Raw genomic sequence first — 21,696 nt, forward strand, 5'->3', positions numbered from 1 at the left:
CCTCTTTTCTTTGCCCCACAGCAAGGTGGGCGACTATAAGTAGTGTGTAAAAACTGTATGATGGATAACTGAGCAGCTGATTTATTTTTTTTTTGCTTATGAAACTGATATAAGAAAGACGAAAGTCAAGCTACTGTGCTGCTTATATCATGAGCTTACTGTGTCATTTCATGAGGATTTGCATGTGTAGAACTCTTAATATATAACCACTGCAGACTCTGGCTGGTCTTGGATGGATTAAGACGGAAAAAACTAAGAAGACAATCTTTTAAGATGTACAACATATCAAAAACAGGAATTTTAAAAGCCGCGTTGGCTGGCTGGTCTGCCACTATACTGTCGCCCAGCAATATGCTGCATCTGCTGATTCCCTGATCATTTTTTACAGCGACGGGTATACTAGATTGATCAGTTGTCCAAAAACTGTTGGAATTAAGAACACAGGAGAATGAATGTGAATGACCCAAGCAAAGTAATCCCTTGACTTTTCCTCCAACAACCACAAGGATTAATTTGTCATTAATTGGACCAAGTACAAGCAAAGTGTACTAGCTTCAGATTCACAATGTATTTGTCACTTTTTGTTGACTTATAAGCTTCCTAAACTATTTTAGCATTTAGCAAACAGTCCACCTGCCAAATATCAACGTGTACTTCTGTTGTTGTCCATTGTTTTTGCCACTCCGGGGTCGTCAATTCAAGCTCTCTAAGAGTGGCTCTAGAACATTGACATAAGTGCACATCCTCCATATGTTATTAAGTCCAGTCTAGTCAGACTGCCGTCTCGAAAGGGTACAGAAAAGCACAGGCGGATTACATCTGATTAAAGAAAAGCAGTGAATATCTGGAAGGGGCTTAAGACGTACTGCAGGTCCACTCTTACCAGCACCATTTTGTACTTCAAGTCTGCCCTCAATACAACAGGAGAAGAAGATGTGTAGTTGAGGATGAAGCCAGAGACTGTTTGGAAACTACAAGAGACCAAAGACCTCTAAAGAGTTCTGTATGTGTGTCATGTGCGAGCCTGAATTCCCCCAGATTCTTTCTCGAAGTAAATATTGGACCCATTTTGAATGAGTTACACATCCTCCAAACATTCTTATATTTCATTTGGCATTTTTTCAGTCCAGCAAATCAGGAAAAAGTTAACTTTGTGTGGGACATATGAGTCAGCAGAACTCTCTCACGACATATTTTTCAGGAAAGAAAAGCATTAAATTATGACCATAGATGCATGTAAATCTACAAAACTTACTAATTAGCCCACTTACCGTTCCCAATGAATTTGTACAACTTACAACCCCATCTACTTTTATTCATCAACACACATTTACGTCGCTTCAGCTGTACTTTAGCATTTATGAGACTGGAAACCAGAAAAAAAGGATAGCTGAAGAAGAGTAAATATTGGGGATTTTTTTCCCAGTTGGAGATGTAAAGCTGAACTAAACACGGGAGAAAAACTGTGGAATAGTCTCTCACAAAATGGCCTCAACACATGATATGATTTAGATTCATTTTGCATAACCTGTTCACCCGTCAGTTCTATAATCCATCCCTCTTAATTCTCAATATGAATTTCCATCTCATAAATGTATGGCTCAAAATAGATCAAACGGCATTAACCAGTGTTTTTGCAGGAAATGTTGATGTCCCAGTGTGAGTGCGCACGGTTGACAACGACCTGCAACCTGTCCAGGGTGTAGGGAACCTTTCACCCAACGGTAGCTGGGAGAGGCTCCGGAAAAACCTTACGGCTCTTGACATGGCTGTCGCCAGGACACAGCCATAAGAAAACAACAAATGCCTGGGACAGTTAATTAGCTCTACATGTGACGCTGCAGGCTTTCACGAATCAGTTCATGGTGTCTTAGGCAGTGGAGGCACACGCATGACTTTAGCGTTGATCCATTATGGATGGGTTCAGAATATTTCAGAGCGGATGTTTGTAAATTCGTGCATAGTATTAATCCATAATAAATTAGATGCGACTGTTGGCGTTTTTATTGTTGGTGCGTCAGTTTTCTGATATGTGTTTTGCCTGCTGGTTACATGAAAATCATAAGCAAACGCCTCACGTTTTTTTTTTTTTTTTTCCAGCACACAAGCACTAGCAAATTGTACTGCTAGTTCCAGCAGCACAGGTGCTGCATCTGTTCCCCTCCTTTAATTCTCACTCATCTTTCTCCTCCACTTCAATCATTCAGAGAGAACCCCGTGTGCCGCTTGAAAAGTGAATATTACAGTTGATTTATTTACATTTCTGGGTCTTCTGTCTGACTCTTCTTTACGTGACTCAGTGGTGAGGCCTACAAGTCGTGCACGGGTCCTGAGCTGCCAGTCACAGTTCACTTGCTGTTAATCATGTAGTTCTGCTTCCGGTATATCTTCATCTCTAAAAGCAAAACAACCCATCTGCTGTGCTTATGTACAGTGTGAGGAAGTCCACATGATTTTGTGCACAGAAACGTTTCCTGCAGAAATTCACTCTTGATCTATAGATGGATTTTCATTTCAGTCCTTGTTACTGATCCACATCCACGCTCACCACAGTATAAGCAGGAGAGGACAAGTCGTGTCTTTACATTGCCTTCAGCGTTTTCCCTCACGTCGGTACTAAATTAGAATGCATTGCTTGGCTGCTTCCCTGCTGCTCTGGATTGCTTAAAAACTGTCTGCCCAAGTGTGCCCTCTGGTGCCTGAGCCCTCAGCAAGTACCACGAGTTTTATGAGTGTTGCTTACTTTTATGCAAAATACCATGCCTCACAGAGGGTCTGCTTCAGGAAAATGGAGAGACGGAACCAAAAAAAACAAAAACCTGAAGAGAAAGCGCTCACCGAGGGAGGATTTGGCGTTTTTCCATTCTGTGAAGATGTGATGGAGCCTGCTGACAAAAACATCAGTAAGATGTTAGCAGTGTGCTTGCCATCTTTGCGTGTGGGCTCTTTCAGTCTCGGCAGCGCGTTGAGTCGACCTAAAACACTTGCAAGGGAAACCTGCATGCATCACAGAAGCCAGTAAAAGATCCATGAGCTATGATTTTTCTTGTCGTTTTTCGTGCCGTTTCCCCTCGTGTCACTGTGATTTATGGAATGGGTGGAAACGTTTGTTCTCGGACTCATTGGGCATGTGCGCATCAGACTGAGTAAACATAAATCCAAAGGAGGAGTCGGAGAGAGGTACAGGAGGCATGGACTGGTGGATGACTGCAGTTTACGGTTTAGGAGTGCGTGCATGTGTGTGCATTGGATGACGTAGGAATGGTGAGATGGGATTTCTGCGGCTGTCAAACAAGTTCATGTCTCTAACCATCACTCATCCTTTGACATGCTGACCCAAGCCTTTGTTCTCCAAAAGTCACAGAGGCACATCAGGCATGCAGGGTAAATAAACCCAAGTGCTGTTTGAGGTCAAAATTCTACACATACTAAACAAGACCCTGCCATCTGCACAGCAATAACCGTGATTTTACGGTTAAAGCAGAACTCGCTGGTTGGAAAAAGTGCCGGTAGCTCCTTAATAAATCATGGTCACTGCGAGAAAAATGCCTCAATCTGTAGTTTTAATAAGCTTTCCACAACTGCAAAATGTATATGTTAGGAAGGAAAACAGGAAGATGCACTTAGTGTGTTTTATTGCAATGAAGCTACTGTAAGTGCATTTTTAAATGGCCACAATGGAAAATATCAGATAGAATAAAGGGGAAAAAAATGAACAAACCGTGATTGTATAAAAATACATGAGTGAAAACAAAGCAACGCTGGCTCAACTGATCACATCAGCACAAACTCTTTAACAGGAAAATCTGGAGCCAGCCAACTCATTGCAGCCTTCCAAACACAGCGACAGCACTGTCAAGAATGTGCGGTGGGATGTTGGGGAGGCAGCTGTGAATGGTATTTTTTATCATTACCACAAAAACACCAGTTTGACAGTACAGAGCCAGTGATAGTGGTATCACACCTCAACCGCGTTCTTCTCCTCCTAGCACAAGTCTGGGGGGAGAGGGGGATTTTGCATGAATTAAGTCTAAGGATATGTGATTTGCACGCCACAGCTGAAGCAGCTGTTCCATGCCACCATTTACCCATCCTGCTTCTCTGGAAATGTTTAAGATTCATGAAAGCCAATCATTCAACTCAACAAATAAGTAAATAAGCTCACGTACTTGTTTTTTTCACCCCACCAGAATTCTATAAGCTTTCACTGCCGATGCAATTCAATAAGAGTTCTAAAACTATTTCTGTCAAACCAGACTAAGAACGATTGGAGCAGCTATTCCTGGAGATTATTTGATTTTAACAAGTGGCTTTTTTTTTTAAAGAAAGAAAGAAAGAAAGAAAGAAAGAAAGAGTAGTCAAGCATAAAACACAGAATATAGCAATTTCATGGGGCAATATTTTGACCACTAACAGGAGAGCCTAATGAGTGTCAGAATTGACCGAATAAGCAGGCATTTGGGACAATCAATAGAAAACACGATTTGTAAATGTTTGTTCTTGCACTGTACATTTGTTGAAAATGTATATTACTCACTATGTGCACCTTGGATAATCCAGTACACAGAGTTATATCAAAGTGGATTATCATTTGGCTAATAAAAGTTTTTGTTATGATGCGTTCCCCTCACTGGTGGCCAAGCAGAGAAGCTGTATAGGCAGCAGGCACCCATTGTGTTTCTGCTTCTTCTCTTTTACATACAAAAAAAAGTATTGTTTCTTTTTACAAATAACTTAAACTCTATATTTACCTCAAAATAGTACAAATACAACATGTCAAATGTGAAATCTGAGAAAGGTTTATTGATTAAAAACAGAATATGGTCATTCTGAATTTGAACCAGGAACACTGGTTTGGGACAGGGTCAGGTTTATCTGAGCAGCTGATAATCTCCAAGGGTTTGGGTACGGACGGAAACTGCTGTAGTTTCGAGGGGGAAATATTTTTCCCCTTCTTCCTTGAGATGTGATTTCAGCAGCTCAGTTCAGAACCAAGTTTTATATTGAGAGAAATGTTTTCATTCCATATGTTTATGAATTATCCTTCAAATTGAAAATCTGGTTCACACGATTTGCAATTCATCACATTCTGCTTTCGTTTACATTTTTACATGACATCCAAGCTTTTTGGAAAATGGGGCTTACATCTTCAACCTTTACCTGCTGTTGGAATGTGTGAACATCCCTGGAAGGTTTAAAAAGTCTTGAAAAGTGGGCCAACTATGATGTTCCTCTCTGCCATTTTGGATTTTACTGACATTTTACAGTAAGAATATTCACAGAATTAATTCTTTTTTTTTTTTTTTCAATTTCCAGTCTATCTAAAACTGTTACAGATTGTGTGCAGAGCTGGCTTCACAAGAGTAATGTGGATTTTTGATTTTCATGTTATTTTTGATTTTATTATTATTTTTATTTTTTTACAGCATCAGCTGTCAAACACTACCAAAATGTTTATCAAACTCACACTCGATGTCCCAACCCCGTTTTGGGCAAGCAACTGTGGGATGCTGCAACATGCAAGATGCGATTGTCTTCCCAGTCCCGGCAGCCATAAAAATAGCATCATCATATGTGTTACTGCTCCCATTGTGATCTGCTCTCAGCTACCTGTGAATAAAAGATGTGCAAAGCCACTGTGACGTCACCGACCAGTTTGTGGTGTACATTTTTTTTCTTATTTTTTGGCTTAACAAAGCCACACATAAACAAACTGTGGATTTGACCGAGAGCCGAAGGACACTATGGGCATCCAGACACTAGCAATGTCACAAGATAACATCATCCAAAAGTGCACTAGCTTTTTCATCTATTTGACTAATTGTAACTATAACTTACTAAATGCATCTAAGTCTTAAAACTAGTCTCATACAAAAAAAAGAGAACATTTGGAAAATCTTTAGGGAAATTAATTGGTTTCAGAGACTTTTTTTTTTTTTAAATGAGAGGTCACCTGCAGAGGCTTCATCCTTCATCCATCTTTTATATACAGTCTATGTACTGAACTGCTTGGCCCAGTCAGCACAGCTTGAAGCTATAATTCTGGTTGGATTTTGTTGCAGTGTTTTTCTTTCCCCTTATATAGTTGTTTGTCTGACAAGGATCCAAATAAATCAAAATGTTGCCTCATTCAAATGCCCTTGCAGTTTTCAGGGTGTGGAGTGCCTCTGCCTTTCAGTTGTATGCTGCATAGAATCGTTTCCAGCTTCATCGTTTTGCAGACTAATGACATTAACTGCTGAAGATCTTTGGGAGAAAAAAAACAAACAAACAAAAACAAAACATCGATATCTTTTGTAAAAAGACTTGTGAACACCTGGTAATAGTGAATAGGGCAATAAGTCAGTGAATATCTTGTTTGACGACGCTGATCTGTGTAGTTGCAGCTGTATCTGTTGCACATGCGTCACTTTTCCAAACTCCCATGACTAAACTGCACTAGCTTCACTCAAACCCATTAAAGAGCCGTCTACTAACTCCCTAACGTGAAATAGTAAGCTGAAATCTGGTGGCTTGTCTCAGAATTGGCAACATACTTTTGGCTCTTTGTGACATAAATCTGTTTAATGAAGTGCTGCATAAAAGCAAAGCATTAAAAAGACAAGTATGAGCAATAATATCAAATACAATCTCCACAACACCCATTCTTGAAATTAACTACTTCACAGGTTTCGAAGGGCATCTGGAACTGGCAGTCACATATTTGGAGGTGACGAGGGACACTGGGCTTTTGTGCCGACTCATGGCTCAGGAAGGTAGGTGGGGGGGGGGGGGGGGGGGTTCATCGGCGCTGTCACACAAACACAATGCTCAAAAGAGTTCAAAGTTTACAAAACATCAAAATTCCTCCTGCAATATTGTCATGCAATATACACGTTGACACGACTGAGACAACAATGTCAAGTTTTTCCAAGAGTTCTCATGTCCAGTTTGGCAGTGATTGGGTTAAGCCCACGTCGGAGAGAGGATGCGACACCTCTCCTGGCTGAGAAGGCGACACAGGTTTTCAACCCTTCTGCCTTGTGTCATTGGAAAACACCTTTCGGCCGCGATTAAAAGACACTTTAACAGTTCAGATTCAGTCGTCTCAGATCAGAAAAATCCTACTTAGGTGTTACATCACATTTCACTAAAACAAGCAAAAAGCATTAAGTGACTCCATTTTTGTGACTCGTCTGTTCAACTATTGTACATTTAAAGCCACGGTAAATTTCATTATATGTATAGATATACAGTGTTTTTACACTGACCAAACCTGACAGCCTCGTATGAAATGCTACAGACTGCAATGCGCAGGACAGATCTAGCATTTCTACTTCTACCACTTTGTCAACACACAGGCTATTGACATAATGTGCTTGGTGCAGTTGCCTGGCAACACAAGCAGCACAGTTTTAAGAGAATTTCAAAGCGAAAAGGAAAAATCTTACAAGGCTATGCAAAATGGTATAAAACAATAAATAGAAAACCTTTTAAAATAAACGCAAAGTAAACATTTGTCTTCATCTGTTTTCTCGGTCTGTGCAGATAATATTTTCAGTGTTTTATGACACATCTACACAGAAGCAGAAATCATTAGGGCCCTTAGAAACAAAAAAAACCTAAGTTTTTGTTTCTTTTCTCTAAACTAATATGCATCTGATATATTCTAAAGACAGGAGAGAGTGGTCATACCAGGCAGATTAGAGAAATGTGCAAGAAGTTGAATCTCCTTCAGTAAATCTATAATTTAACCAAGGACAGATGGACTAATTTAACTTTTAACTGCCAAAAAAGACCCATAAATCCACAGGCGGTAAGCAGACATTAACAATCTGTCTCTGAATGAATCAGCTTCCACACTCCTTTTAAAACGTCAAGCATCAGCTGCAGAGGACACCATGAAAATGAGAAAAACTTGGCACTGCAAAAAGAAAAAAAACAAAAAACTACTTATGTTAAAATACATATATCTGAAGTAGGAGAGAGCTGTTCATTTATTCTCCGTAATTTCCATCCTCCTTTTCTTTCACTCGGTCAGATAGTTTTTAGATAGGAGGAGGGTAGAGGAGAAGAGCGGGACCGTCTCTCACTCAGCCAGAGTGTCTGGCAGTGTTGAAGTGGCACACCAGGACTTGTTTCATTCTGCCAAGGCTAATTCATTGTGAAGGCAGGTGGGCCAACACACATCCTCACTCAGGACACAGACTTGTGTGTCCCAGCCTTTGTCTCTATGCAGCCTGGCAACCAAGTCAGCAGCTACCATATTAGTGGGTGCAGAGCATTGCTATGGCAACCAACAAAGTGGGCAAGGCCGTGGCTGCTCTTGGATCAGTTCAGAGACTTTTTTTTGGCATCCACTTAGTGCCGGAGTCGATTGTAGAGTTGCTTCTCTTAAATGTTCCTCCCAGATTGGCCTGCGATCTCATAGGCGCCGGGGGTTTTTTTTGTTGTTTTTTTTTTTCCACTTTTGAAAAATAGACTAATATTTGGATTAAGAATCAAAACGCTGCTATTCGATTAAGTTTCACAAAAACTATGGGAGAGGCTCATGATATGCTCTCAGTTCGTACACTCTCTCTTAATCGTGCTGAAATGGCACATCCAGTCTCATCCATACACAGACAGACACACACACACACACACACACATTCAGCTCTTAACATAAAACAAACAGCCACCAGGGTCGAAACTTTTAAACTGATTGACTAATTCAGCACAGCATTAAACAACAGTAAGGTCTGAAGGTGGTATCCAGATCTGCTCCCCGGCATTGTGTTTGCTGGGACTGCAATGTGCGTGAGGCAGGCGGGGCTGGGTCCGCCCTTGCTTAGTCAACCGAGCCGGGGTGCAGGCTGAGCGCAGGTGGGTCCAGACAGGTGGGCGAGTAACTGAGGTGAGGTTCCTTAATCCAAAGGAGAGGGGCGCCGTTCTTTCCCTCTTGGCTCTTGCTGTTGTTGCGACTCTTGTAGCGCACTAAGAGCAAGGCGATTAGGAGGATGCCAAAGATGGGGAAGGGGTAAAAGAAGACGAAGTAAAAGAGGGAGTCGATGGAGCACACCACAGACTGGATAGTAGACACTGTAGACAGAGAATTGTTACAGATTTAGTCTTTTATAGCCCTCGGGAAGGAAAAAAAAATAGCTGAAACATTTGCAAGCACACAATGAAATTAATTTTATCTGTTTATTTTCCCCAAAAATGTTCATCTGTTTGTTGACGCTTGTAAATGAATCCCACTCCCTCGCCACAGATCCAAGCACTACTTTTGACACAATCACCTCAGCTTTAATTCTAAAGTGGATTACTATCCCTGGCTGGCACCGTGCCTGCTCTTTAATAACAACCTTAACAATAAATCAATCATTGACATGCACCAGGCATGCACTTCCCTGTTTAAACAGAGGTTTGGTTATTTATGCTTGATATAGGGTTGCTCTTTCATTTCTATGAGCTCTCGTGATGTCACATGTCAGGTGACTGTTGATGGGCTGAAAACTAGCTTGAACCAGTGAGGGGGAGACCACAAAGAGTAAGAAGAATCAAGGAGAAGATAAAGCCAATGGCTGTATTGGACTCTCAATGATCTTCAATCCTTCACTCTAAAGCAGTTTTTTTTGTTACCATGACTGTTGTCTTTTACCAACTGGGAAAAGCAATGGACCAAAAAGCAGATAAATAGAAAAAAAAAATTTAATATTGTCATTCTTTCACATATTTTTTTTTACACAGTCTTCAAGTGGCAGTAGAACGCTACAACAAATAGACATGTGCCTGCAGAGCCGTGTGTAGCACCAGTGCGAACCTTGTAACACGATGGGACTGTTTATAATTATAGGCACTTGATGGCGGCACAACAACCCATGGAAGGACACTGATAAGATGCAATCAATACAGTAAACATGTAGTAAATGTGTCATTTACAACACTCTGAACAGTTTCTCAGTATTTTCACATTGCAAGGAGTTTTCCAAGAGATCCTTTTCAGTGAACTGACGGTGTATTTTCATGTAGACAAAAGGCCAAAACACTTTTAAGGTTTCAATAAAACACCAGTGAACACGTGGACAAGAACCTATAATATTCTCAAGTTATCTGCACTGCGATTGTAAGAATGGGCCAATACATAGAACTAGGTACAAAGCTATAAAAGGGTAGCCTGACTACGTCATACTCACGATTCTAGTCAGAATGTGAGTCTGATACCGCTCAATAGAGATTTGGGTATGGGGCGTTTCAACCGAACCAGGAGAAAAAGTGCCTCTTCGCTCAATTGGATAGACCTACAACCAATCAGAGCAACGTAGTATGTGACGTAGATTAAGCAACACAGACTTGTTGTAGGAAGGACGGCAAAAACATCTTTTCTATCGATAAAAGCCTTTATCGCATTCCTCTGTTTGTCTTTCAAAATGAATGAAATATGGAGATCCTGTAGAACAGACTCGATGGCAGAATCTACACACCCTAGCTCTCCAGCGGCAGCCATGTTCAGCTCTTTAGTGACGTAGTCGATAATGTCCCTGTTGATCATCTGTCCATCATCGTATAAAGCCCGCCCTGGCAATCTGATTGGTCCGACCAATTCTTGGTCAGGCATAATGATTTCCCAACTGAGCAGAGCCAGACCGAACTTCCCGACCAAATCTTTTATGGGCGGGGCTAAGTTCGGCTGGCACCCAGGCTAATAAAAGGGATGAATAATGATGAATAATTATCTACTCAGGAACTACGAATAACGTATTTTGCACTTCTATTCCTTGCTATTTCGCTCTATGAAGTGAATGAAATACTTTACGTCATGTGGGATGTTATTTCCCGGGTAATTCTGGAGCTTGAACTTTAAAGTCCCACCTGGTTCTTGTATTATATTGAATTGAATCACAATCCCAGCTGGATCAAAATAGAGTTAATGAATAGTCTTTCATAATCTTTATTATCCCTTTTTTATTTTTTATCTCTATGGATTAGGTGAATGGGCCATTTCACAGCACTATGTCAATATGTACCCTTTGATGAAACATCCAGATAAGTAGCAGTGGATCCGATCTAGTCAGAAATAAATGGCGTTTTGTCACTGTTCACCTACACTCAGAGGGTTTGTTTATTCAGGGCTTACCTTGCTGCAATATATTGACGATAGTGAACCCAGAATTGTTGGCTGCTAGGCGATACCATATCTTGCGGGGGTTGAGTAGCCACTCCTCCACATGGCAGTAGTATCGGCCAGCGTCTGTTGGCCGGACTCCATGGATGGTCAGGCTGTACATGTCAGAGTTTGTCCTCTCAAACTGCAAGCGGGAATTTGGCCCCGCTTCATCCCGAGGGCTGCAGTTTTCATTTCTGAAAACAAAATCATGGGCGATGGTAAACACGCACTCCCGCTTATTCTCGTCCTCGCTCAGCTGGTCCTCGACGTTTTCTTCCTCGGGGCGCTCCACGTACCAGGACACAGACAAGCGTGAGTCCTGGGACGACTGCGAGGGAATGCTGCACCCCAGTCGGATCGAGCCGGACTCCTCCACCGTCACATTTGACTCGGTTTCTTCAACTTGCAGTCGAGCCTCTGCGGGTCCAAAAAGAAAATGAAGAGACAAAAAAAGATTGATAAAAAAAAACTAAATATGTATTGAAATGCAAGTTATAGAACAAGTGATAGTTTTTTATGCCAATTTACAGTAAACAGTGTTTTTTCAAGAAACCTTCATTCTGACCTGAAACAGTTAAATTGTCCATTACCACTGTAGAATTTTTTAAAAAAGGTTTTTCTCGTCAACTTGGCATATTTCATCACAATATTAGATGATAAAGAAAAATACTACTCGAAGCCTTAATCTGATGCCCTTCAACACATTTCAACACTCAAAAACAGCAGGCTCTGCAAACGGGACGTCGGATCCTCAAACAAAAGACAAAAAAAAATAAATCCCGCTGCGCTGCCTGGAGCCATCACCAGTTTTTTAGGTTCCCAGCAGGGTTAGATCCTATCTCAAGGCTAGTGCGTCTGTCTGCATGAGTATGCTACAGCCCTTCAGGGCCGTTACAATGACCCACTTCCACTGCAGTTTAAGAAAGAGTGGCAATAAGACTTGGCTTGCATGATTTCCTCTTACGAACAGTTTGGACCTGTTGTCTTCTTAAAACAAAAAGTGAAGCTTGATGAACAGCAGGGGAGCAGGGGAAAAAAAAAAAGAGTTCTGGCACATGTCTCCCCTCATATTTCCTGCCATTGGGCAGGTTTCTGGATGACTTCCTTTGTAGATGTTTTAACAATTTAATGAATATCCACGCTCTTTATATGCCTCATATACATATATAATGATGATGTATACGTCATTAAAAGTTTGAATCTATATTTTCATGTATTAAAAATGTTGCTGTGTTTTTTAGTAACAACCGAGTCTCACAATAAGATTGAAGCTCTTCTAAACCAAAGCATGAATCAGGGCATTCCCCCAAATCCTCATTTAAAAGTGCAGATAATTCCAGATCTCAGAGCTGCAGCCACATCAATTATGAGACCAGTGGCATATTACAAGCATTTTACTACATCAGCGTTTTCCTTACAGGCTGTTGAGCATCTGCTTTGATCTTTACATTGTAGGTAGACAGATTTCATATCAGAGATTTCATTCTGAATTGTAAATGGGACACCTGGCGGAGGACCACTGCGTTCAGATACGTCAGAGAGAAGATGCGAGTGTGGGTGGGTTTATTATTCATGTGTTTTTAAGGGCATCAAGATTCACTGCACACAGCTTGCCAGACATACTGGCACCCATCGACTATAAACAAATACTTTTGAATATCCTCATATACTAATAACATTTTTTTTTTTTAAAAAGAACGTTGCAAAGAAAACCTTTGCTAATATTTGGCAGGGAAAACTTCAACAGCGATGACGGCCTCTAAATGTTTCCTTTAGATCTAGAAGCTTCTCGCACCTGTCTGCTTGTAGTCTCGGCCGCTCTTTCACCACTTTTTGTTCAGGTGAGCTCTTAAGTTGACAGGCTTTTCTTTTTTTTTTGTTGCAATTACAGATTTCAGCTCACTTGAAAGGTTTTCCAATCGGATTTAGGTCAGGACGCACTGGTGATCAGTTAAAAGCAGTTCTGTCGTTTCCTTTTCAGCTGTTCTTTACTGCTGTTTAATGTCCGCTTTGTGATTTTGTCCTTCTGAAAAACCGTGGTTTTGAGACTTTGAGTAATATATTTTACGCTAAGCGCCTGGATAATCTGATTTCATCATTCCTCTGATACATTCAGTCCCTAGCATCGGAGGCAGCAAAGTAGCATGACACTACATTTTATTCAATTTGTTGCCCTTACACAAGCTGATGCACCACATTCCCTAAGAGACCAACTTTGCGCTTTTATTGTCAATGGAATCTCATCTATGTGATTCAGTGAGCAGTGCTTTTTGCGGGCCAAAACCAACCAACAAATTGCTTCAGGTCAATCTGATATGTTTATCTGTGTCTGTTCCACAATCCAAAGCCATCTCTTTCATTGAATTTCTTCCGAGCATCCCATCTTGGAAGCATCTCAACAGTTTTATGATTGTGGAGCTTCTGAATAACATTAGAACATGTTGAAAAAGGGATTTCAAAATTGTCTGTGACTCACTTGAAGCCTGTGGTGTTGTCTGTGTTTTTTCCATAGAAGCATCTTTTTTTATAGCTGCGTTTTATCGTTCACTGGTAAATTCAGATCATGTGAACACTGGAGACCCAGGCCTGGGTATGGTACAGACTGTTGTTGTTTTATTTCACTTGAAAAAGACCTTCTTTTTTGTTGGTCAGTATTTCCAATTCGAACACATCTGTTAGATCATACAAAACTTGTTTATTTACATTTAAGTCTGGATTTATGTCGATTCTAAATATTTGTGCTTACGGTGCCAAAATTTCTGACCAACGCTGGATAAGACAGGCTGGAGAGCTGTGGTAAAAGGGAAATGGAAAATTCTGCTGGAGGAGCGAAAGAGATAGGAGTTGGAGTGTCCTTAAAATAACTCTGATGCGTTGGGGTGTCAGGATGTGGGTGGCAGTAGGTACATCATCGCTTTAAGCTGAAGTTTTTGAGTGCAGGACAAGTGGATTAGATTTGCCGTCCGCTGACATGGCTTCATTTCTTTTTTTCCCCACCTGAGCTCTGCCTGGGACAGGTGTAAGGCCATCGATGTGAGATGGCCTCGAGGATTTAAGCGGAACATGTGGTGGTGGGAGGTAAGGCTGACAATGTTCCACTGATCTAAAGCACGACAGCATTTTGGTGCTAAAGTGGCAGCTGCTACTTCCATGCTGTGGGAATAAATACTCTTGTCAAAGAGAACAGCACTTTTCTCTGCTTGCTTACCTGGCTGTCTGACCAGAACCTGCGTGTATCCTGAGGAATCCCTCGAGAGCCGATACCAGGCTCCATCTGGGTCACTCAGCCACTCCTCCACCAAGCAGTAGTATCTCCCAGAATCACTGCTCTCTGCTCTGTTTAGCGTCAGCACGTACAGACGAGGCGAAAGCCTCTCGGCCTGCACGCGTAGTTTGAGTCTCTCCTCATCTGCATAGGCACCATATTCAAATGCCCCTGAACGTTCAATTCTCAGCAGGAGCTCATCGGTTTCTGAGCCGGCCGCGCGTCTCACGTACCACAGCACAGCATGTTGGGAGTCCTGGCTGGTCTGGGAGTTGATTGAGCAATTGATCCTGACACGGCTGTCCTCCAGGTACACCTGAGACTGGTTGTTCTTTTGCACTTTCAGCTTACTTTCTGCAAGTAAATAAGGAAAAGTGGGAGAAAGAACAAATAGTCAAATCCTTTGGTAATAGGAAAATGTGAACAGAAGCGACAGATACACAGTGACACACACAATGAAGTTTTTTGAAAAATAACCTGTAGCTAGGTCTGTTTCTGGTGTAGGTAGGGCAGGAAATGAAAGTGACTTCTTGGTTGGTGCAGCAGCCAACAAAAAGAAAGAAAGACAGAAAGAAGGAAGAATGTCAAAGGAAATACCAGGAAAGTCAAAGAAAAGGGGATGGGAGGTCTGGTGGTATCAAGGTAGGAATACAAGATAAGATGCAGAACAGGTGTATTGAAAATAGTGACTGTGAGGGGAGTAAATTGTAGGCAAGGATATTATTAGGTACGATATAAGACAAAAGCAGGACAGGGGGTCTTGTCAGTCTGCCAGTAGGAAAAAAGAAGAAGGAATGCCTTTATAGAGTCATGCAAGCAAGGAAAAGAGCAGGCAGGAGCGGAAGGAAACAACCGAGAGATGTGAGTAAGATGCCAGACGGGAGCTGCAGCTTCCCTGGGTGCTGTGACAGGATTGGTTACAGTGACATCGGCTGCAGGATGGGATTAGCTGCAGGTACATCAGGTGTGACCGCGACCAGAAACCTACTGTCAAATGCTCGGGGGGAGGATTAGTTCAAAGCATGCAGAACACACACAAAGGCATCCATACACACACATCACACACATATACTTAGGACAAGATGTAGGAAAATAAAGGAGGGTGATAAAATAAAGAAATAGAAGAAAAACATACAATATTCAAGCAAAATGTTAGAGAGGAACGTATTCTGACAAACCACATATCCAGAGAAGTTGAAAGTGTTTCTCATTATTTTCAGTGTCTGCACTAACAAATTCCATTGCTAAACTTTTCTGAATGTGATGCCAGCAACACAACTTAGAAAAGTTTGCAGAGGCAAAAAAAAAAAAGTTGAGAGAGTGAGACTTAAGTAATGTTCTGGGAAATTCAACAGTACATGAAAACAAGCCAAAAAGAAGCTTTAGCAACATGGAGCAGTCAGCGGTGGAAACAGCCTTTAGATCCTCAAATAATTCATATTCCACAGTGTACATGACGTGCATGCATATCACGTTTAATGTATCTGCACGCAACCTGCTGCACACAAACCATTAGATGCGTCCTCTCTTTTACTACTCCTCGCTTTCATTCGCATTTTGGAAACAAAGCCCTCAGCATTGTTATCAAAGCTGCAACAGAAACTCTGTCAACACTGTTGTCTCTCTGATTGTAACCAGTGTGCACGGTTAAAGGAGCTGTGACAGATCCTGCTTTGGGAGGATATGCAATTTATGCTCCTTTAGACAGTCTGAATGCTTATTTGGAACAAGCTACGGCACTTCAGCAACAAGCACCCCCCTCACCCTAAAACAAACCTGCGACTGCCAGTATTTCTAAGTAATTAACAAACCAACCCAAACTACCCTGACCTGGCAACACTGGCATCGGCTTCCCCCACATTCATCTTCTTTGTCACCCCCAGAGCAGTTATTTTCTTCTTCTTCTGGTTATCATAGTTGTATGTTCTCCTCGGTAGAAGGACCTGCACCCTGCGCTTAATAGATGTAAGCAGTCCATTCTAAGCTAAAACATAACAATTCCTTCAGCAAGGCAATTGGATACGAAAGGAAAACTTCGTTTTTCACAATGTAATTACATTTTTGCCATTCATCGCTGCTATTGTTACCTTTAAGGCTTTAAAAAGACTTATCAACAGTGGGTAAAGGCACAAAAAAATAAAACAGAGATCCTTGACCAGGATTAAACTGTGCTGTTGTTGCATCTTTTTTTTATTAAATAAAATGCATCCAACCTTATATAAAACTACATTTTCTTCTTTTCATGCCTCCCCAAGGTTAAACAACCCTTCAGCAGCCTTCTACTGTAACTCATGCTAGGTTCTGCTATGACTGACTGACTGCCTAGGGTTGCTGCCATCTGCCTAGAGAACGCTCATCTTTATCCACAGATTGGAAAGCATGCTCAAATGATAGCAGTTTGTAATTCTCCATATCTACATAATAATACAGATTCAGCATGCATGCCTTTTGGTACATTCAATAGATTCAATAGACAATTTGTGGCTTCAAAGCATTGCCAGACCACCCTGTTGTATCACAGCATTTCAAGCAAGGGTCTGAAATTAGTCATCATCATTGCCTCTCTACCTACTAGACTTGCGAGGAATCCTGACAATATCTCTATCCGGAATTACTGCAGAGCTCTGTGGAATCCTGGGAACTCTTTTTTTTTTTTTTTTTTTTTTTTTGCAACAGAATTACCTCTGAGCCTCCTGAAGTGAAACCATGCAGGATTGGATTGGCACAGGACAAAGCATTTCTCCGTCGCTCCCATTTGAAGTTTGAATAGGCGGCGGAGAAAAACTGGGGGCTGAAAGCCTGTTGCCATACGCCAGTGTTTACAGAAACGCCTGTTCAAATCTAAAATAGGCTAATTACTTAAGCCTTATTAGCTAGTGTCGTGAGCTATTGCAAGTTATTACTAAGAAATCACAGATTGAAGGGACAAATAAAATGGAGCAATAATGGCCAAAAGCGAGAGGAAAATAAAAAGAGGAGAAATACTGTAATGCTGTCTCTTTTATGTTCCAAAACAACTTTAGTCTCTACTCCCTGCTGAATCTTGTTGCAGTGAAAGCAACTTCAGAGACCAGCATGTCATATCCTCCGACACGTGTCCCATCCCACAGAGAGTGAGGGGTTCTGCTGTCAGTATGGCTGAGCTAACAAGTCACATCAATGCATCTGCTGACCCAAGCAGCAGAGAGGCCAACAATTCAAAAAGATTCCCATGTAGTATGGATGCATGCGTTGTTTTTCTATCTGTGGTATTAATAAGGGTGGATTTCTTATGTTTTGAGATCCACTTCAGTCATATGCTGTTAACAGGCTGCTCATCATGCATGCGTGTTCCCTGAAGAGCAAATGTTGCCGTGTTTTTGTGTCAGCAGGTCTATCGATACCTACTTTATACGTTTTTTGTGCGTCTTTAATTAGACTCTAGGGTTCACCTACAAAGAAAGGCAAATCCTTTGTTCGAACCACTCGTTCTCACTGCTCAGAAGTAGTTCATGTACCAGTCGAGTGTGAAGGAAATTAATGACATTTTACATTTACCTGCGCTCAACTTCTTTTCTCTCATGTCAGAAAAATCTAATTTTTTTTAATTCTACCCTTGTGCATAAATGTTGACAACCTCTCATGAGTTTCACCTGCCACTGTTGTTTCCAGGGCAACCTTGTCTCCATTATCAACATGGTAAAATAAGATGATCTGATCTTATCCGACAAGACATAAGCTGAAGCTCTGAACTGGTTTGACTGAGTTTGCTCTGTTCTGTCTGCAGCATGATTAAAAAACATTTAATCTTTAGACTAATTCCTGGTCTGCAAAATGCCCGGAACATATATTTTACTGGGTGGATGAAATAATAGACAGACTGTGTCTCTTATTCCACGACGGCCTCAGCTTCACTTGTGTTTCAGTAGTTTTCTGGGCACGTACAACCCCACACAAACCTTCAGAGTACAATACAGTGTCTAATTGGCCCATTGAACCCTGCTCTAACCCCTTCTCCGTATGTTCCTAGACTGTCTGGTTTAATAACTAAAGGAAACAGCAGAGTTGAGACTGTCTTTATTCCTCCGCAAAGACAAGAGTCAAGGCAAACATATGCGATCATTACAGTTGGTTTGTCTGTCTGCTTCTCTGCAAGATTGTTAAATACTCCCCAGATTAATTTAAACAAAACTTGGCAGAGACGTGGAGCATGACCAAAATGACAATATATCGAATTGTGCTACTGATCTGGATAACATTCTTTCATACTGCAAAACATGGCATTGGTCTTGGCAGAGAACGTGTTCTCTGAGTACCTCTCTAAGGTCTCTTATTTATCAGAAGAGGTGCATAAGGGCTTTAAAAAATATCCCTGTTTTGTTATGAAAGAAAGATAGCTAACTTTAACCTCAGACCTGGTGTTTATGAATCATAGCGGATGAAAACAAGTTGGAGTCGAGGCGGAGGAGAAGTGCATAGCCAAGGATACCAGCGTTGTGCTTGAAATCCCACAAACCACAGCTTTCACTCACACACAGGTTAACCTTAAAAGAGCTACAAAACTGCCTGATCGAGTGTTCTGAGGAGAATACAGTCGGTGGTAAAACGAAGCCTGTTATTCTTCAGTCTTTTTCCAGGGAGAAAATGTGATTTCATTTTACATTTCTGTTCTGTGCTGCTGCTTCTGGTGGAGCCTTTTGATGTTGGACAGGCTCGACCGTATGTCTCACTCAAGCCTCTCATCCTTTCCCTTCGTCACAGTCTTCATTTTAAACAATCCTCACCTCTTCCTTCTCCTCTCTGCCACCATGATCTGTGTCACTCTCATCTAATCAGCCTGCATGAATATTCAGCAGACTAACCTGCGGGTTCATGAATATTAATGAGGTCTACATGAAGTGTGAACATCAGAGGTGCAGCTGGAGTCTTTTTGGCTCTTTTTAAAATATAGATTAATGTGTACAAGAAGACCAATAAGCTGACAAATCATGCACCAGGCTACAAATGCACTGCGATGCTTCCACATTAAAAGGAGGAAAACGGAAGATGTGGGTAAGAGACAGGAGAGGCTTGAATAAAAGCCACAGGAAGAGGGATGATATTTATTTTTAAAGATGACAGGATGAGAGAAAAATTGGAAAGTTAAGGGATATAACATCATACTGAACTGATATTCACAAGAAGAGTAAGAGTTAATGTGCATAGGGAGGGACAGAGCCTGAAAAAGATGAGAGAGATGTAAAAGACAGAAAGTGAGAACATGCTCCCGAGGGGATTTTGGAAAGCAGCAGGCATAACTCTCAAGCTGTATACTGGAGGACTTACAGTCTTAATGGCGGCCTGCTCCGCCTTTAGCATTAGCATGGCAGAGCGGAAGGCCTTAGACACAGTGAGGTCCCCTGCTGTAGGACAGCTCACTTTGCTGCCACTTCTTAAGCAAGCGCACTACACAAAATCCTGCTGAGACCCAGCCTGACTGGACCTTTGTCACAGGGGGCATCAGAGCAGATCAGAGCAGGCTGCCTGGCCGAAGTGATGACAGATGGGGTTCCCTTGACTGAAAAGTGTCTCTTCTTCAGATATGGAAGCCTAATTTCTCTGCTAATGACTCCGATGTATCTATGATCCCATTGTGTCATGGGGATATAACCACTTCTCATCAGTCCACTGTGACTCACCAAAATATCATTATAACTGTGCTAAATATGGGTATCTGTGTATGTGCATAATGGAAGGACACTGGTAAACTAAATGCGTTTTCCATCTTGTCTGCCTGTCTGAAAGAGAACGTTGGAAGCAGGCTGGAGAGTGGAAGCACAGAGGGTGGGGTGAGACAGCGGGTCAAGGCAGGGGAACTCTGTTAGATTAATGACCCAAAGGATACTGGCAGGAAGTGGAGAGCATATAGACATATTAGACTGAGCCATGGCCCAGCGTGCATACAGGAGTGTGTTTGAGAGGGGTCTGCCAATAACCATAAAACATATTATGCTCATTAAACCACACAGAACAGTGGACGTTCAGTCCGTGTAAGTAGAATAGTGAATGAGTGTGTGTGTATTCAGAAGGCAGGGCTGCTGAGCCTCTCCTTGCTCCAACCATTAGCCTCTGATTTACATGAGGAACAGCGGCACTGTATCTGGCTCTGAGTTACGACTTCAATTACAGTAGCAGAAGGACTCACAAGCTCTTGTGTGCACGCATGTAAAGCAAGCCCACACATATACACAGGTGCTTAAGGGAGATTGAGGGAGAGAACACAGAGGATACCGTTGTGTCGGCAGATTGGGCCGAACAAGGAAATGAAACTGAGATTGGATTAGCTTGGACAGAAAAATGTGCCTGGATGAGGTCATAAGAGAGGACATGGGGGTTCTCTTTTGTGAGGGAGTAGACACAAAGAGGAGGAACCTAACCTTGAATCCCTGAAACAGATGTGATTAATCAAAAGCCTTTTATGAAATTATTTTCTGTTTCAGTGCACCCCTCCAAGTATTTATCACACATTTTGACCTTCCGTGTTGATGTGTGCGCAGCAAAGACAGACATTAAGTGCACTCAGATTTTTTTTTTGAATATGAAAGGTAGAAACAAAACAGTCAAGCAACGTGTTGAAGACATAAATGCAATCCTACGCACATAGTCCTGCCCGAGGTGAGCTTGGGGCAACCCCAAACTACAGCCTAAGCCATAGAAAAGGTTTACCAGCACGCCAAAGAAAACGATAAAACGGCAATAAAACCACTACTGTGCAAAGATGGCACCGCAAAAGCTTTATTACTCATAGAATAATGACAGGGATGAAGGGACCATTTGAGGAAAATATAAACATAATGGAGAGAATTACGAGGAGGAGGAGGGAAGTAGGGAATTATAAAATATTGAAAAATCACAGGAGTGAGAAAGAAGCTAGAGGCATGAGGAAGGGGACATGCAGCTAAGTGAGAGTGAAAGCGAAAGAAGGTATGAGAGACATTACGGGGAGAGTAAGGACAAAATATGAAAAGGCTGTAAGGAGTGGCAGCAGGTAAGTAGGTGATGGGCCAGGCCTTAATGAAGACAGACAGCTCCTATCCGTGCTCTGATAAGCGGGAATCTCCAATTACTGCAGTGGTGGAAACATCATCAATAAAGGCTTAGTGGCAACTACATCAGTGGCATTAAAAAAGAGAGCACCTTTGCTGGTGTAGGTCCTTATTAAATGGAAGGACAATCTCAACAAGCATACACAGCAGGACACGATAGTAGGAGGATTATATCCTCCAACTCAAAGTACCACCTAAGGGAGAGCCAAATAAGAAAAAAAGAGGAGGATAAGAATAAC

The 21,696-nt window shown here is 41.7% G+C and overlaps 1 protein-coding gene across 1 annotated transcript in view; it reads right to left on the reverse strand.

The window, feature by feature from the left end:
* Nucleotides 1-3,553: 3,553 nt before the first annotated feature.
* igsf3 (immunoglobulin superfamily, member 3) overlaps nucleotides 3,554-21,696 on the reverse strand; it is a 77,201-nt gene continuing 59,058 nt past the window's right edge. Inside the window, exons 7-9 of the mRNA XM_075479515.1 lie at nucleotides 14,337-14,747; nucleotides 11,099-11,545; nucleotides 3,554-9,060 (exon numbers count right to left, since the gene is read on the reverse strand). Of these exons, the coding sequence (XP_075335630.1) occupies nucleotides 8,810-9,060; nucleotides 11,099-11,545; nucleotides 14,337-14,747 (1,109 nt within the window). The 3' untranslated portion in view covers nucleotides 3,554-8,809. The remainder of the gene's footprint in view (nucleotides 9,061-11,098; nucleotides 11,546-14,336; nucleotides 14,748-21,696) is intronic.

The sequence above is a fragment of the Odontesthes bonariensis genome, chromosome 12 (genome assembly GCF_027942865.1).
Source record: "Odontesthes bonariensis isolate fOdoBon6 chromosome 12, fOdoBon6.hap1, whole genome shotgun sequence".
Taxonomy (NCBI): domain Eukaryota; kingdom Metazoa; phylum Chordata; class Actinopteri; order Atheriniformes; family Atherinopsidae; genus Odontesthes; species Odontesthes bonariensis.